This window comes from Ambystoma mexicanum, chromosome 1p, assembly GCF_040938575.1.
Source record: "Ambystoma mexicanum isolate Mex_15411 chromosome 1p, UKY_AmexF1_1, whole genome shotgun sequence".
NCBI classification, from domain to species: domain Eukaryota; kingdom Metazoa; phylum Chordata; class Amphibia; order Caudata; family Ambystomatidae; genus Ambystoma; species Ambystoma mexicanum.
In genome coordinates, this window is record NC_090921.1 from 1426898455 (window position 1) to 1426914668 (window position 16214).

General features: G+C 45.4%; 1 protein-coding gene across 1 annotated transcript in view; it reads left to right on the forward strand.

Moving 5' to 3' along the window:
* Nucleotides 1–4974: 4974 nt before the first annotated feature.
* The window catches only part of URI1 (URI1 prefoldin like chaperone), a 995615-nt gene continuing 984375 nt past the window's right edge, over nucleotides 4975–16214 (forward strand). The window contains exon 1 of the mRNA XM_069607080.1: nucleotides 4975–5596. Coding sequence (XP_069463181.1) covers nucleotides 5528–5596 — 69 coding nt within the window. The 5' untranslated portion in view covers nucleotides 4975–5527. The remainder of the gene's footprint in view (nucleotides 5597–16214) is intronic.

Consider the following 16214-nt stretch of genomic DNA (forward strand, 5'->3'; position numbering starts at 1 on the left):
CCTCGTGTTTCTATCCCTGCATTTATACTATTCCTTACCTTTTTTTTCCCGGCGCTCCCTGGACCTTGCGCCTCTCTTACCTCCATTTTCATCCGGTCATTAAGGACTGCTGCTTCCTTCCAGCTGGCGTGTTCTACTCCCTCTCTCGCCCAGGGAATCCGTCCTCCAGTCTGAAGTACTACTCCTTTGGATCTCCCCCGGATTACTTCCGGCTGGAACCCTCTGCATCTCCTTCAACCAGCATTCTCTGGGACTTCCATCACATAAGAAGAACCTGCTCTCATCAAGGGTTTTTTCCCTCCGGGGTTTTTCCCTTTTCCGGCTTGATTGCGGAAGAGGAGCCACAGGACAGCTGTTCCCTAGCGGTCACTGTGGCTTCCCTCCGTGACAAGCAAGTGCATCCCAAAAAGGAAAGAGGCTACCTCTCCCGGAGACGCCTCCAAGTAACCGATGATTCCAGCAGTTCAGGTGAGGAGAGCGTGTGTGTAGGGGAGAAAGGCAGCAGGAGGGAAACCGCGTCACAAAGGGTCTTCAAGGGAAGAGGTGAAAGAAATACCTGGAGAACGCCCGCAAGTCCAACGAGGTGCATCAGAAGACATGTGCGTCTGATTGAGGAAATATAGAGGCGCAAACGGCGAGTGCCTTTTGCATTGTCCGATGGGGTGGGGGTATGTCAAGCCCTGGCAAGGACATAGTTAACAAAGCAGAGGAGCTCCATCATGGAACCGACAGGCCAATCAGCACACGCAGGTTCATGCATATGCCGGACATCATTATTCACACGCAAAGAGGAAAGGAAAGGCAGAAAGCCGGCACGAGAATACATTGCAGTTCTCTAATACAGAGGCTCCCAGTTTCTATTGCCACTTCATGGCATTGTGCGAGTGCATTCTTTCCCTCTCCACTTCACTTGTCAAGGAGCTCATGAAGGATAATAGGACAGTGGCCATCACTGATTTCCACATGAATCCATTCCTGGGGGTCATGTGAGGCAGTCAACAACATGGTGGCCCTTTCTTGATCATGCATGGGTTGTCCAGATGTCCAGTTCCAGGAACTGTCTAGCCATAGCAGGGAATCGCTGACTAGTTGGGCCTAAATCTTGATGCCAAAAGTGACCTCTACACCAGTGATCCCTAGATCCCCTCCAACGGAACCAAGCCACAAAGCTTGGGTCCCAGTGACTTTAGGAGCCTCTAAAGTGGTCCCTCAGTGAATCGAACTACAGGAGGTGAGTTAACATAAATGTTTCTACCCCCACTACCACCATACTGTTTAATGGTCATGAAGTCCTTAGCCTACCTCTCCATTGCGATTGTGATAGGAGTAGTTCTGGTCAAGGATCCTACCATGGTCTTTCCCTATGGTGGTGGGATTTGTAGAGGCCTTGTGAGAACTTTACTCCTATATTTATTCAACTGTAAAACACAAACTGCCTTTTGCTGTTTCCAACACTTGGTCAGACTACTTTAAAGGCCCCTACCCTCTTACAAAGGGGACTTGTGACTGTATGGGCCCTAAGCCGCATCTATTTTAGCAAGGGAAGGACTTTTAAAGTTTAGAACTGTATAATTATAAGATTGAGTATTGTGTTTTAACTCCTTTTTTACATATTACTTCCCTAAGTGAGTTATCTTCCGTTTTCTTCAATTATTTTGCTACAATACAGTGCTCTAGTGCTGATCTGTGTTAAAAAGTCAAATGCTGGTGCTCTGTAGCCAAGACACCACAAAAGTGAATCTGTTTATGAAAGTAGAGTATGTGATTTGCTTACCAATAGTTTTTATTTGATAGGGTTGTCCAAGGCCTAAATAAATATATATATATATCTATATATATATATTTATTTAGTCCATATATATATATATATATATATATATATATATTTATTTAGTCCCCATTCCCATTTGGGTGCCATAAAACTGAAATGGGAATGGGGAACATGGAAGCCCCGGCAACGTTAGTAACGGCACTGGTGCTTTCATGAAAGACTGCGGGCGGCAGCCCGCCCACAGACTTGTACTTTACCAGTCTGGAAACAACGGTGCCAGTAAGCTTACCGGCACCATTGTTTCCCGGCCGACAAAGTTATAATGAGGGCGATTGTGTCTACCATTTATTATTAAGAGTACTCTGTGTGTGCTTAACTTCACTTTTCACCACTCTGAAACGCTCCTAAGTCTAAGTGCTAGTGCTCAGTCACACTACCTTGATATAATTTGCCTATTGTCTTTCTTTGCTCACCAGAATGGGGAGGCCTTGTCCACCAAGCTGATTATGAAAATAGATTTAAACAGTGTGGGTAAATAACCAAGCTCTAATGCAATAGTTTCGGCTTCTATGTGGCACTTTAGCAGCTAATACCTATGAGAACACCGTAGCGAGTGTTCTGTGATGGCGATTGGCCAATCTGCAGGCTATACACACTGGTATAGCCTGCTGGTTGATTACAGCCCGTTCGGGCTGCATGTGTATTCCGGAACGGAAAGAGTTAACTTTCCGTTCGAAATGCACTTTGGAAAACCAAAGTGTGCACATAGGCATGCCCAGTGGAATTAACTGGGAAAGGAAACACTTTCATAGCATTGCACATAAATAAAAACGGAGTCTGACATAAGCTGCACTGCAGCGTTAGGTGGAACGTGTGGAAAAGTTTGTTTGTAGGAGTGAAATTAAATGCTGCGCGCACTTCTGGCCATTCAGTGGAGCAGGGAAGTGCCAATGGAGATGAAGGGCACAGAAAGGTAAGAAAATTGCCTGTTAATGTGATATGTGTGCAGATGTAGCTTGCAGGGCATGTTTGTGTTGAGTAATTTGTTACATATGTGTAGTGGGGGGCACACCTAAAGGAAACTTAATTAGAGCTGGAGGCAAGCATACCCACACCTGATTTCTGTTAATTATGATACTCCTCCCACCCAAGCACCTTCCACCACCCTATAAAAAATTAAAACATGTTTAATTGAAGTACAAAAAGTGTCGGCAACAATTATTTACTATTAAGTAATGTTTTCTACTTCAATTAAACATTTCTCATTTATTCAACTTAAAATTAAACAATGAGGGTGTTCTAATAGCTTTATAGACCTGCAGCTTGGGCCGTACTGGGCGTTATGGCCCCTCATACCTCGTTAAGGCCCTCACTTTGCTCGGGCCATTAACTTGGTCTTCAGGGCCCATAACACCCGGTACGGCCCTCACTGCAGGTCCATAAAGCTATAATATGAAGATTGACATTCTATGGTTGTGGTCTGTAATGTCCTACCTTGATTGTTATGTATGTGTTAGAGGGTGAGTCCTCTCTTTATTGCATTTGTTTGGTGGGCTACGACCCACGTGGTTAAGGGGCGGGGTTACCACCAGCGCAGCAGTTTGCGCTTGAATAAAGAAGAAACCAGACGTCTATTTCTGTCTCTGTGACTTATTGATTTATTGTTCTCTTTGTCATATTCAAGCCACCATTCTCTGCAGGCTGTTCAGCAGTGTAATATAATTGCACACACAACTATGGCGACGAGGTCCTTTTAAAGCAGCGCTGAGGTACGGTGAACGCAGGAGCCGCATCATCCGCCCTGATCGAGCGCACGCGGTGCAACGTCCGGATCATTACACCGGTGTTGCCCCCAACCCACGCGAGCAAGACACGCAGCTCAAGTAAGAAGATAGCAGGCAATTGGCGAGCATCTCGACAGGAATGAATCCCGTTCAGTGGACATGATTTTGACATGTTTGCAGAACACCTCGGTTTCCAACACAGCAAGATCACACGCTGTGGCCGCAAGCCAATGGAATGGTGGAGAGATTCATGGGAAATCTCAAATGCACCCTCCAGATATGCTCCACCACCAATGGCTCATTCATGCAAGCCATTTGCACATTCTTACGTGAATATAGGAACACAGCTCGAAAGGTGAATGCCCGTCAGTTCTAATGTTCGGGCGTGTCATAAGAACTAGGTTGCCACACAACCGGCAAGCCATGATGAGCCCCATCCACGTTGATGCCGCGAGAATCAAAGATAGAGAAAGCAAGGCAAGAATGAAAGAGTATGCAGACACCAAAAGACAAGCAAAACCAAATCAAATTCAAATAGGAGATCAAGTCTTGGTGCAACAAAGTCAAAACACCAAGGACACTCCTGCTTTCAAACCTGAACCGATGTCTGTAACACATGTTCAGGGCTCAAATGATAACGGCAGCCAGCCCTCAGGGCACAGTCATCAGAAACTCTTCCTTCTTCAGGACTTTCAGAGGCAACGACAGGGCAACAGCACGTGACTCATCGGACATAGACTCTGAATACCTTGAGGAAGAAAGAGATGCCAACGACAGTGACAGTGCAGACATGAGTGCTCCTCCACCAGCTCGCAGTCCGTCCAGGAGGGTCATACGAAGACCTACGAGATGGATTGAGGAAATTAACTGAACAGCCCAGGTGCATGCGAGGGGGAGATGTAATGTCCTACCTTGATTGCACACACAACATGGTCCTGCTTGACGACGTGCATTACCTTTCTACTTTCGTTCCGGTTATTAAGCTTTACAAAGTTACAAAGTAATTTGGGGGTCATTATACCCCTTCCAAAAAAGGAACTGATTTTTGTTTTCCTTAACTTTCTTTTTTTTAAAACACTTAGCTAGTTTGTTAAATGTTAAAAGGCATTTGTTATATTCTCAACACCTCCAGTCTGAACTCAAATGGCGTGAGCGTGGAAGAAAAAAAAACGTATTCAAAATGTGTTACAGTTCATGCTCAAATTGCAATTCCGTCCCAGTTACTTCAAGTATCTGCTGTGTGCCTTGCAAATGCTGGTCGTTCTGCTCCGTGTGCCCTGTTCTGCATGCCTCTTGCAGTTGCCTAATTTAGTGCACTGTGGGCAGCACGTGTTGTGCACTGTGTTCAGTGTGCCCGTGCAGCACGTGATGCATGTGTGCCCGAGCACCATGTGCTGTGTGCTCTTCTGTCAGTGCTGGGCCGCGGTACCCACAATGCACCGAGCGCTGCAGGAAGCGTTGAGGTGCTGATGTCGCAGACACAAATCGGGAACAGCAACTGTGGCCGACCAAAAGGGGGGTGTGACAGGGCACTACCCCGGGGCAGGAGAGCCGAACACGCTTGACAGGAGGGCGCCAGACCCTCTATAGGACGCGGCGGGACACCTCGGAGACGGGCAGCAAGAGGGCGGCACAGAAAGCGGGCAGCGGAGACCGGGGCACCCCGGGACAGGTCCGAAGCCCAGGGGGGGCTCGCGATGCCCGGTTGACATGCCGCACGCCCGAATGGCCCGCACGGAGGCCGCCAGGGAGAGGCTCAGGAGCCGCCTCCACAAGCACGTGTTTAGGACTCACTGCCCCTGCTGAGGGTGCGAGCAGCCGGGGGAGACTCGCTAGCCCGAGCAGCACTACCACGAGACAGCACAGGAAGCCACGGCTGCAACCTTTACCCTCGCCCGGGACGGCGAGCAGCGCCTCTTGAGTCCAACTGAGCAGAGCCCTCCGCAGGCGGGGCCCCCGAGCCCCCCCCAGCATGGAAGCCCCAGCCGGCAGCGGCCTGAAGGGGGCTCAGGTCTGCCGGCTCCGACAGGCGCATAGCGAGGTAACCAGGGGGCTGTTGGGCTGATGGGGGTGGGGGCCAGGAGCCCCCAGGAGAGGGCCACGCCCCCTCAAGTGAAGGCGTGTTGGAGTGAATAAACAAAGTTAACGTGCATATGAACCCCCAAGTTACGCTGACGGTTTTGTTTGTTTAGTCTTAGTCCTAAGGGAGGTGCGCTCCCAGGACGTTGTGGATTGAAAGGCTGGGGTTTAAGTATGCACCTCCTTCCACACGCAGTGTCACAGGACCCGTCTGCCATGCCATGTGGGTTTGAACGGAGAAGTGCAAGATTATAAACATCACGTGCTCTGCAAACTTCCTCCAAACAGAAAAACATTGCAGCCACGATCCATCGGCGCGTTTCTTTATGGTTACGACCTCACACGGCCGATTTTGGGGGCGCTGGTTTTAAGGGGTGGAGTTAGATACCCCCAGCGCCCCCCACAACACACACACGCCAATAGCGTCAGGTATTACAGAGTTGTTCCAACGTTAACCTTACACTTATTACGTTTTATGGCCTCTGTACCCACTAACTTATAGTCTGCCAAATTCTTACGATAATGATGTTCTTGAAAAGTTTAGAAGGGATGCTCTGCACCTGGTTTGTTTCACTTGATTCCAGTAAAATAATGATAAACTACCAGTGGAGTGTATGATGACAGACCCCCCCCTTCCCCCTCATTTGGTGTACGTCTTGCATCCTGGGCAGGGTGTGCTGGAGTATGGAGACCCCAGTACTCATTGAATCACATACTGGATCTTGTACTTCAAAGCTAAACCATTGTTTCATAAACAGAGAACTGATCAAATATAAATATTTATATCTGTGTCAAAAGAAACCTCCAAGCATGTTGCCCCAGGTGACAAATGAGCATAGCGTAAAACAAGTTATGGTGGTTGGATTTAAGCACCCTCTGGTGGAGGGTGCATTCTCAGTCCTTCGAGTGTTATTGTTGATGGAGCGTTTAAGGAGTTTCTCTTGTAGAATGAAGGAGCCAAAGATTGAATAGATTTAGTTTTCTAGTTGTGTTGAGTTGTAAATGACAAATAAGCGGGTATGGATCAGTCACCTGGCAGAGTGAAAACAGCCTGCAAGTGTGTTGATAGTGGCTGAAAGATGGACCTTCCCCTGCTGCTGAGGTGGCAATAACGCTTGTTCGTACAGTGTGGCCGCTGCACATGAGTGGTTGTGGCACATTCTCTTAGAGTTCCAATCACATACTTTCCAGTACATGAAGTAAAGCCTAAAAACGGGGAGATTCCCAAGAATCTCTCAGTCCAAGCAAAGTTTCAGTGGGAATTGTGTGTAGTGCTTGGTGAGCATTCGCCATTTGTTTCCTCGGGAAGGTGGAGACCCAATCGCTAAGCAAGGGGATACACCGTTTCTGACCCTGGATTGTCTCTAGTCCCAATATTGTTTACCTCCCATGATGATGGGATTGTCCCAAAACGTGTTACTGGCTTAAGCTGGATATACAGTTCCTTTTTTTGTTGTTGAAGGGATTGGGGGTCATTATTCTGTGGCAACACACTCTGCACACACTGTTTGCATGTCTGCCATGTGCAACAATCTGAGGGTTCAAAATTGCCGGAAGCTGTGAGCCATTTTCCTCCTACTTTTAGCGAAAAGAGCCTAGCTAATTCGATAGTAGCTACCAGACGCTACTTTTGAATGTCCAGGCCAACAGGTGCCATATAAACATACCTATATGACATGAACTCTGGGTGTTGGGGAATAAGTGAGAAGGGGCATTAGGACACCCCTGAAAGACATTTGAAGCAATATTGGGTCTTATAATGGGCACAAAGTTAAGTTTGCCTCTGATGTGCAATAAAAATTTGCAACTCGCTATGTACAAGCTCCTCGTTCCCCAGAGGGAGCTCCTGCTTACTGATTGATGCTGGATACCCAGGAGCTCCCTTTAAGCTACTGCTAAATACATACTTATTTCAACGCCTGAAATCCTCCTCTCTGCTGTCCACCTCCTTACGTGGCCCTATCGGAGGTGCTATGCTACCCCAACCATAGCTCCCTGCTTACCTTTTTTCAATTTTTTACAAAAAAGTGTAATTTTTTACAAGTGTATTTTTCTTCCCTGTCCCGCTTCAGCGGGCAGCGGCAGATGTTTCGGGCTTGGAGCATTTTGCCCCATTGACTGGGTGGCCTTACTACTGCCAAACTGTAGTGCGTGGGCCTGTTCTTTCAGGGGTGCACCCTGTGCCCCCCTGTTTAATCTGTGCCCTGCTCCCTTCTTCCTACAGAGCCTTCTTTTTGGTGCCACGAGGCTCTGATGGAGTACAGTGTGAGACATGGAGAAATGGGATGCGAAATGAAGACTGAGGAAAGATGTCCCTGTTTAAAAGCTCTCCTGGGTTGCCTGTGTTGTGAAGACTTTGGGATGGCAGCCTTCCATCTGTGGGTGAGTGGGCACCCCTCGTTGGGAGGAAATAGTTATTCTCTCCACTACCGATGTGCTGGGCTTCCATCAGCCTCTTCTCAGGGCCCTTACTCTCTGACAGTTTCCTTGGCTCTCGCTGGGTTTGTTGCAGATTCTCCTTGTCCCTACTCATGCTACCCTGCAGGGCAACATCAGCCAATCGGAGGAAAAAAACACGCAGTGGGCATCAAGGTGACCTCTATGAAGCTCCACACGACTTGGTTGACTGAAATCCTGCTGTCGGAGACCACCTGATGGGTATGACCAATTGCTGCAATGTCAGCCTGTATAACCCCTTTGACAGATGTTACCAGCCGTAGTCTGTCATCACTTTCTATGCAGGAACGGACTTGGTTTAGATCAGAGACTAACTCTCATAAAAATGTCCACCCTTTGCTCACTCTGACATGGGGCTCTGTGAGGGCTCCCATGGTGGTTCGGAGATCGAAGTATGCAATTAAGAAGGGCTCATTGTGTGTCCTGGGCTAGAAACATAACCCACTTGGGAGTGGGGAGGCAGGGAGGTGGGTTACATAATGCACAGACAGGCATTCCCCTCTCCCCCTCCCCCTGCTTTCCCTGAACTACCCTGAACCAGTGGGGGTTGAAACCGGGTACCCTCCCCTGTGTCATGTACTAGGGGAGCTCTGCAGTGGGTACCAGGCATTGACTGAACTTGGCCCTACAAATAGTAAGTCTCCTCTGCTCTTCCCAGACTGCTGACGACTGGGAGTTTTATCAAGGGTCTCTCTGCATTGCCATGGGCTGATGGAATTAGATGGCACATAAACCTACACTTGCCCTCGGGCAGAGCTTGCTACTTGTGACCACTCTGGACTTTCTCCCCACAACCAGCCGGAGGGGGGGGGACACCAGAGTGCGTGGCGCCAGCCGCTCCGCTTCTGCCTCCTAGAGCCTTTGTGCAATTGTGTGCAGCCTACAGCTGAATTCCTTGCTCGATCACAAGTTAGTTGGAGAAATAGATGATAGATGCTGAAGGAGACTTTGTTGATGACCCCAGTGACGAGGATAGATTGCTTCATGTGCATGCTTACAAAAAGCATTTTGGCCACAGCAATTCCAGTGCTAAAAAATCACCATGCTATATACTGTAATTAAGCTAATTGTGCCTAATAATTTGAAATCTGAGCAGTAATGTGCTTTACAGTTTGCTGCTGGTCTTCATAAAACAAGATACAGTGACTCAACACTTCAGCTGGTTTCCAATCTTCAAAATTTGCAATTCTCGGAAACACTATGTTCTACACAATTCTGTGGTTACTTAAAGCAGTTCGCAAGTACACTGTAGGCTAAGTATTTCATTGTTATTATCACCATCACGATTTTCTGAAATAGCAGAGAATCACTGCCCTTCTAATACTTTTTACAGGTTCATGAGTGGGTCATCTTGTTCCAACCCGAATCGCAAGTATGAACTCTGATAAATTGGGTGTGGCAGATTGCATACGCATGCTCCAACAACATTCAGATTTTGATTTAAAAGATGTATACACAGCAAATTCTCCCCCATGGCAAAATCCCAGCATATTGATAGCCCTTTTGATGAGGATTTGCAATAACACTTAATGTTGACCCAGTTATTAAGTTATGATAGCACTTATACTGGTCATGTTCAACCTCACTGCGTCATTTGCCAATGCTGACTTCGAAATTTTAAGATTTAGGCTTATCGAAGTCGCCCGTGTGTCTCGAACTTTCTAAAATGGTTAGATTTTTATCTCTGAGTACCCAACAGGTTAGGATTAGACCTTACTATAGCTCGATTCCAGTTTCCTGCACAGTCCGTTAGGGCTCCTCTCTGTCCCCGTTCATTGTTTAACATCTACATCCAACCGTGTATGCATATTTTTTCAAAGTTTAATTTACTGTACCATTCATATGGTTATGATGTTTCAGATCTACACGCACGTGAATATCTTTTCTTTTCAGTACATTGTAGACTGCACAGCAGACGTTAGAAGTTGGATAGCGTCAAACAAACTGTAAATAAATGCTTCAAAAATATTTTGTGGGCCCCAGGTAAAGGATCTGGATTGTCCCTGGCAATGCAATCTGGATTCTTAGCTATTTCACATCATTGGATGGACCTCTACTAGTTACTGGTCCTTTGTCTCATTTATTTTAGTACAAGCCAGTGACCTTTTTCGACCCTGCTGCTTTTGAAAGGTGCTTTGCCAAAGTAGTAGCTGTTGGTGGTGTGGCTGGGACCTCCCCCCTCCTTCCCTCCACGACAGCCCCCCCCCCCTCCCCGCTTGGGGTCAATATCACTTAAGTATGACTCATCTGTTCAGTTCGACCAGGTACTGGAAGCCTGTGTTGCATGAGCAAAAGTTGATCCCATTCTACTAAAACAGGCAGTATATCCTGTTGCGATCCAGCTCTAGATATGTCTGTGTCATTACAAACCGCAAATGTCCACAACCTGATTGTGAATGGCGGGTTGTCTTGTGCCTCAAAAAAGGAGCTAGCTTTGCCCCATACTAATTCTGTCACTTGATTGAAAGTAAGCACATGGAGACAATTATTTGTGTACATTCTATGCTTAATCCACATGAAAGGACTGAGAAAAAGAATCAAATGCAGAAAACTATGATTCTTTGTTTTAATTTAAATTACTTTTTGCGCACTTACAAAGGTCGATTTTATTATGTTGATTTCCTCCCCCTTGCTCTAAAAATAGACAGTGTCCACTTTTCAGATTGACTTTTGAGCAACACAGATGATCTAACAAGTTTTCAAAATGAAAAGTGAAAAAACAAGTTAGTTAAACCCAAGGATCACATATCCACTATCTTACGCTATCGGCACTTGCAGCTGAGTGGCTACTGGTAGCTAGCCTTCAAAGTCTTGTAGAAACCTTACGATTGGATGTTTTCACTTTAGCAGCCATACCCTCTTCTCTATTGCAGATCCAAAATAAAATATGAATGAAATTAGTTCCATAAGTCTACAGGGTTGTGACCCATTAGGACTACACATCTTTTAAGAATGGCATTAAATTGGCTTCTGGTCAGTGAGCCCCATATAGTGTGGCAGTATTGTATGCACTAATCTGGCTTGGGTGATAAATATTTCCTAATAGGCCACTTGTACTCAAGGAAATGTAAGTGGCTTGTAGTATTACTTGTATTTGCTCACAGTTAGTGGTTGCAAGCAGCAGCAGAAATACCTTTCAAATGAATAGGCCCTCACAGGCCAACTGCTCCCAAGAGGATCCCTTGTCCCGCCTCTTCACCCTTCCTCGAACTCTACAAGGGTCAAACGCAGAGACCATTTTGAGCTATAGCACTCGCCAAAGATGTCCAGTGGTCCCATTGTTACTGCTTAGTCCCCACCTAAAACCTTTAAATCTCAGACTCCACCTTGTATAGTGTGTTCATGAGCAGATAAGCACACCTCATATCCTGTTTGTGCCATCAATCTGTAGTCCATCTGTAGTCCTTCGCCCACTCCTCCTGTACTTGGGGAGCTGGTCTTGAACATTGTACAGGGCCATGTCCATGTTTACAAATAGTTGCAAAGGCCACTTTGATATTGGCAATGCGGTATATCCCTGGACAGTGGTTGGTAGTCCTTGGAAATGGGGCAAGTATCTGGGCTTTTGATGGCAATTGTTGACATCAGGACATGCCATTTTGCATTTTATGGCAATCCTTAACTTAAGAATGGGCTCAGTTCCTGGGTAGTTGATGGCCATCACTGTTATTGAGCAGTATTGCCGGGTTTATGTTTATTGAATTTATATAGCGCTTTAAGCCAAAGGGTTAATGTGGGAACACTGCTTTCCGTTCTAGTGGCTATCCTCGTTTGCCACCTCCCTGCTCTTTTGCCAAAGTCCAGGTAGGTGGACTTCACAGCCAAAGAAGAAGGCTGTAGAGAGGATAAAACGTTTGCTTAGCAAGTGCTTGTTATCTTTGGAACAGAGCTAGCCACGCACCCAGAAGGTATATATTTTTTCCCCTGTACAGCATCTTTACCTGGACTTCAGAATGTGCCCCCCACTTGAACAATACATTATAGCTCCATTGTTTGGTGACCTTTTGCCACACATAACCTTTTTGTCTCTTCCCATTTTCATCCTCTCGGATTTTTACACTAATGTATTCCGTCCCACCCTCCTAATTTGTCAGTAGTCCCATTTCTTAGAACAAAGGAGAGGAAGCTTGCAGGGCACGTGACTTATTTATATCCAATTCATTCCGTGTTGACTCACTTTTCTTACATAATCTCTTGGTTGTACTACTCTTTGCTTCTCTTGCCATAGTTTACTATTGCTGTGAGACGTGTTCCAGTAATAATGGTGTCCAGTCAAACTTTCGAAACAATAGTTTCGAATGTCAAAAGTTCTGACACAAAAGTGCCGAAAAAAAAAGTTTTGAATGTATTTTTTTTATATTAAAGGGTTTATTTTAATTTCGTATTGTAAAATGTGTTTTTAAAAAATAAAAAAACGGGTTTGGGGTGACCCCACCCGCCCCCATAAAAAAAAATGGTTCTGGCACTTTCGTGTCAGAACTTTTGGCATTCAAAACTTTGACTGTTGAAACTATCACTAGGAACCGTAATAAGTTGTGGTATAAATGACAGATTTCAGATTACAAGTGCTGCCTTCTGATTTGGGGAAATCTTTTGTAACTCTCTATGCACTAAACTAATGTGTTATTTTATAAGCAATTACTTCTACTATAGGCCATGTTAAAGTATTTCCTTCTTGTTAATTGGAGAAAGCGCTTGGATTCAGTAATGGCGCCATTGAATGAAAAACTGTCCCTCTAATGTATGCATGGAATTTATTTTGTTTGAACGTTTGTGCTTTAGAGCATTTTGCAATTGATACAAATGAAACGTGGTGGTTCAAATGTCCCTCTTTACTCGATTAAAGAACTTTACACATCCTACTTTGAAAATAGTACAGATGTGAGGATTTCTGTTGCAGAAATATATGTTGGTGTTTGTATTGAGATGGCATTCAACTCAAAGGCATCTATGTAGGCTACCCACCTCCATCAATTTTCAATTTCTAGTCTCCTCAAGGGTTGTATGTCTAACCCTGTTTGTGGTAAAGTAATTACTCTATGCTTTTACAGTGTTCATAAGTGTATTTGTTGATTTGAAAAAAGGATGACAAGACCATTAATTTACATATTTTTGGGCTACTGCTGCACTTAAAATGATTCCCAGTATAGGCATGCCCTGTACTGTTTTAGTTTAGCCTGATGCTCGGACTATTCTCTATATGCATGAATCACTGTCTGAGTTAAGTCACGATTTAGATGCTGATCGTGTTGTTGTGCATTCTGCATGCTACACAGGACCACATCATGTGCCTTGAAGACTTTTTTCTTTTTTAACACCCATTCCCTTTTTCTTTGTTTGGGCTTTTGTCCTGCCCTCTCCCCAGTAATTCCATGATGCCCTTGTTGGTGTAGGTGCACTCTATAACTGAAGTACAAATATAATAGTTATGTGGTATTGATATTTTCTCTAGGTCAGGATGCTATTGCAATATTCTGTCCTGGAAGAGGAACTTAGAAAAGATTTGTGTTCATGCATTTGTCTTTTACATTTATTGGCGATCACCCATTTTGTGAGGCTATCATCCATGCTTATAACAATTGAAAAAAGCTCTTACTTATTGAACCTAAGGATGTCTACAGTTGTATTGTATTAGTTCAATTTGGATAGCCAATGTGACAGAGGACTCAAAGAACACTCCAATTCCCAGAGACTGTTGAAGCTTTTTTTTTAAATTGATTTCTGTGGCAGGCCGCGAGGGCCGTCCCTCACTCTCTCATCTAGAAATAGTGTTTCCCACCCTAACCCAGGTGTCCCTAGTTTATTGGTTAGTCATTGGAGAATATCGACCCTCGCCTCCTGCCCCCCCCCCTACTCCTGCCTCCTATCTAAAATTGCAGATGAGGATAACCTAAAGGCAATTGCCTTTTCTTTTCCAGACTTGCCCTACTCCATCATTTGTTGTTAGTAACTTATAGAGGTTAGGAAATGTGCCTTCCAGTCACTTCTAACTGATTTGGTCTCCTTATTTTTATTCCCTTATTTTCCTCACTTGTTTCTGGATTTTATTTTCTCCTCGCTACTCTTCTGCGTCCAACTCCACCCACCTTTTCACTGTCTCCCTATATCCTCCTCTGTAACTCCAATGTCTTTTGTTCCTTCTACTACTTGCCTCGACCCTTTTATTACCAATCCCTCCCTCACACTACTACCACTCTACCCCACCTTCCACAGTCAACCTCCTCTCACATTTTCTACTCACTTCCTTAACCCCCCCCAAACACTCTCACTCAGCCACCTTGCACACTCACAACCTAGTACTACTTGCTCTCACCAACCCTCATGGGGTAGTGGTCGTATGTGACAAGGCATAAAATAAACAGTGTCGCATAGAAATTTGCTATGCAACTCTGTAGGTATGCTAATAAAATTGACACTTGTGTAGCAAAGCTTGCTATTTATGTTGCCATGTTCAATAAAAGCACAGCTAGCCCTGCATTCTTGCCCTTGGTGCTCTCTTCACTCTCTTTTCTCTGTTCACTTCAAGTGCTAATGGAGAGAGTGCAGCAGTAACTATCCAGTGCCAAAGGCCTGTGTGGGAGTGCTAGGCACTCATTTAATTTGTCTTTTTCTTTTTCAAACCATTGCAAACCAGAAGTACTTGGATGACAGTTTTAGTGATACTTTTATTAAGCTATGTGCTGTCTGGCAAAGACCAGTATGTGTTAACTTTATATTTTGTTTTAAAAGCCAGTCGTGCAATTCCAATCCTAAAAATGTAAGTTATTACATAATGCATAATGAAGATTGTCCAGGATTACAGCTCAGGCAGTCGTGATTCTATTAAAGCCAAGGAGGAGAGCATTATGTTTTACGTCTTTAATTACTGCTCCCACAGCAATTCAACATAAACTTTTTTTTTTCCAAACTTGATAACACTATTTTGTTCTTTCCAGCTTCCTTGTAAGCTTACAACAAACGTAGGGGTAACATAGTTTTGAAATCACCAAAAAAATGTCTTTGGACTACAAATGCCCACAATCCTCTGAGTCCACGTACTCCTGTCCCATACCCCTTGTCCAATCAGGGTTGACCCCTGTCCATAAGAGGGACACTGGCTGCCTCCCAACTTCTATTTCTTTGGCTGATAACCGATAACTGAATCAACTCAAACAGTCAACTTGAACAAACATCGACCAACTGGAACTGTTCATCCTTGCCGGATCCATGGTCTAGAGACAGCTCTGTGGAATTCACCCACATCATCTCGATTTGCGCTCACAATTCCACTCTCCAGTTGCCTTCTGGTCTTCCCCTGGAAAGAATGTAGACGTGATCATAAGGGTGGGTCTTTACTCAACAGCGTATCATAATACAGTTCATGTCCACGCCATGACCCACAAGGCTGGGATATAATGCTCGCCTCCTTGTCTTTAATAGAATCAAGACTGCCTGAGCTGTAAGCCTGGACAATCTTCATTCTATGGCACGGAGGTGAGCATTATGCTTGTTCAAAGCTATTAATCGCTCTATTAGCTATCTGAGAGACAGGCTAGAAATAGAAAGTCTTAAAAGTACATTCATTAGACCAATCGGCTGACTTCATAATGTCCTGAAAGGATACGCCTGCTGCAAATGCGCCTCTTGCTGAATGCGTGCCAAACTGTGACAGATCCACTCCAGCCCAATGAATTATCTCTCTAACCCATCTTGCTATGGTGGCTGTAGCTACTGCATGATAATGAATCGACCAGACGCTCGATCCCTCTGGCGACCAGTCCCGGAAAAAACACACCTTGGGAAGATCCTCTTGATGGAGCTTTGAGCCTTCTCCAGGGCAGAATATGTTCCCACAAACTGGCTCATCTCCTTGGCGGAGGCGTCTCCAAACAGCATGCTCTTCGCTCCCTCGCCGGCATCGTAAGAAGAGGCCAGTGAGGGAGAGGTCGCTCAACTTACTGTCTATCTTTAGCAGGACCCCATACCTCCTCTCTGACGAGAGCGCGCAGTTCGCATTTCCCAGTAGGCAGATTGCGCGTTGCGCCCAGCTGGCTAATACTTGGGGGTCCACCGGGGTGCCTGTGTCTCTGGCCCTCTCAGCCAAATCCATGATTTTCGCAAGGACCCCGGAAAGGTCTAATAGC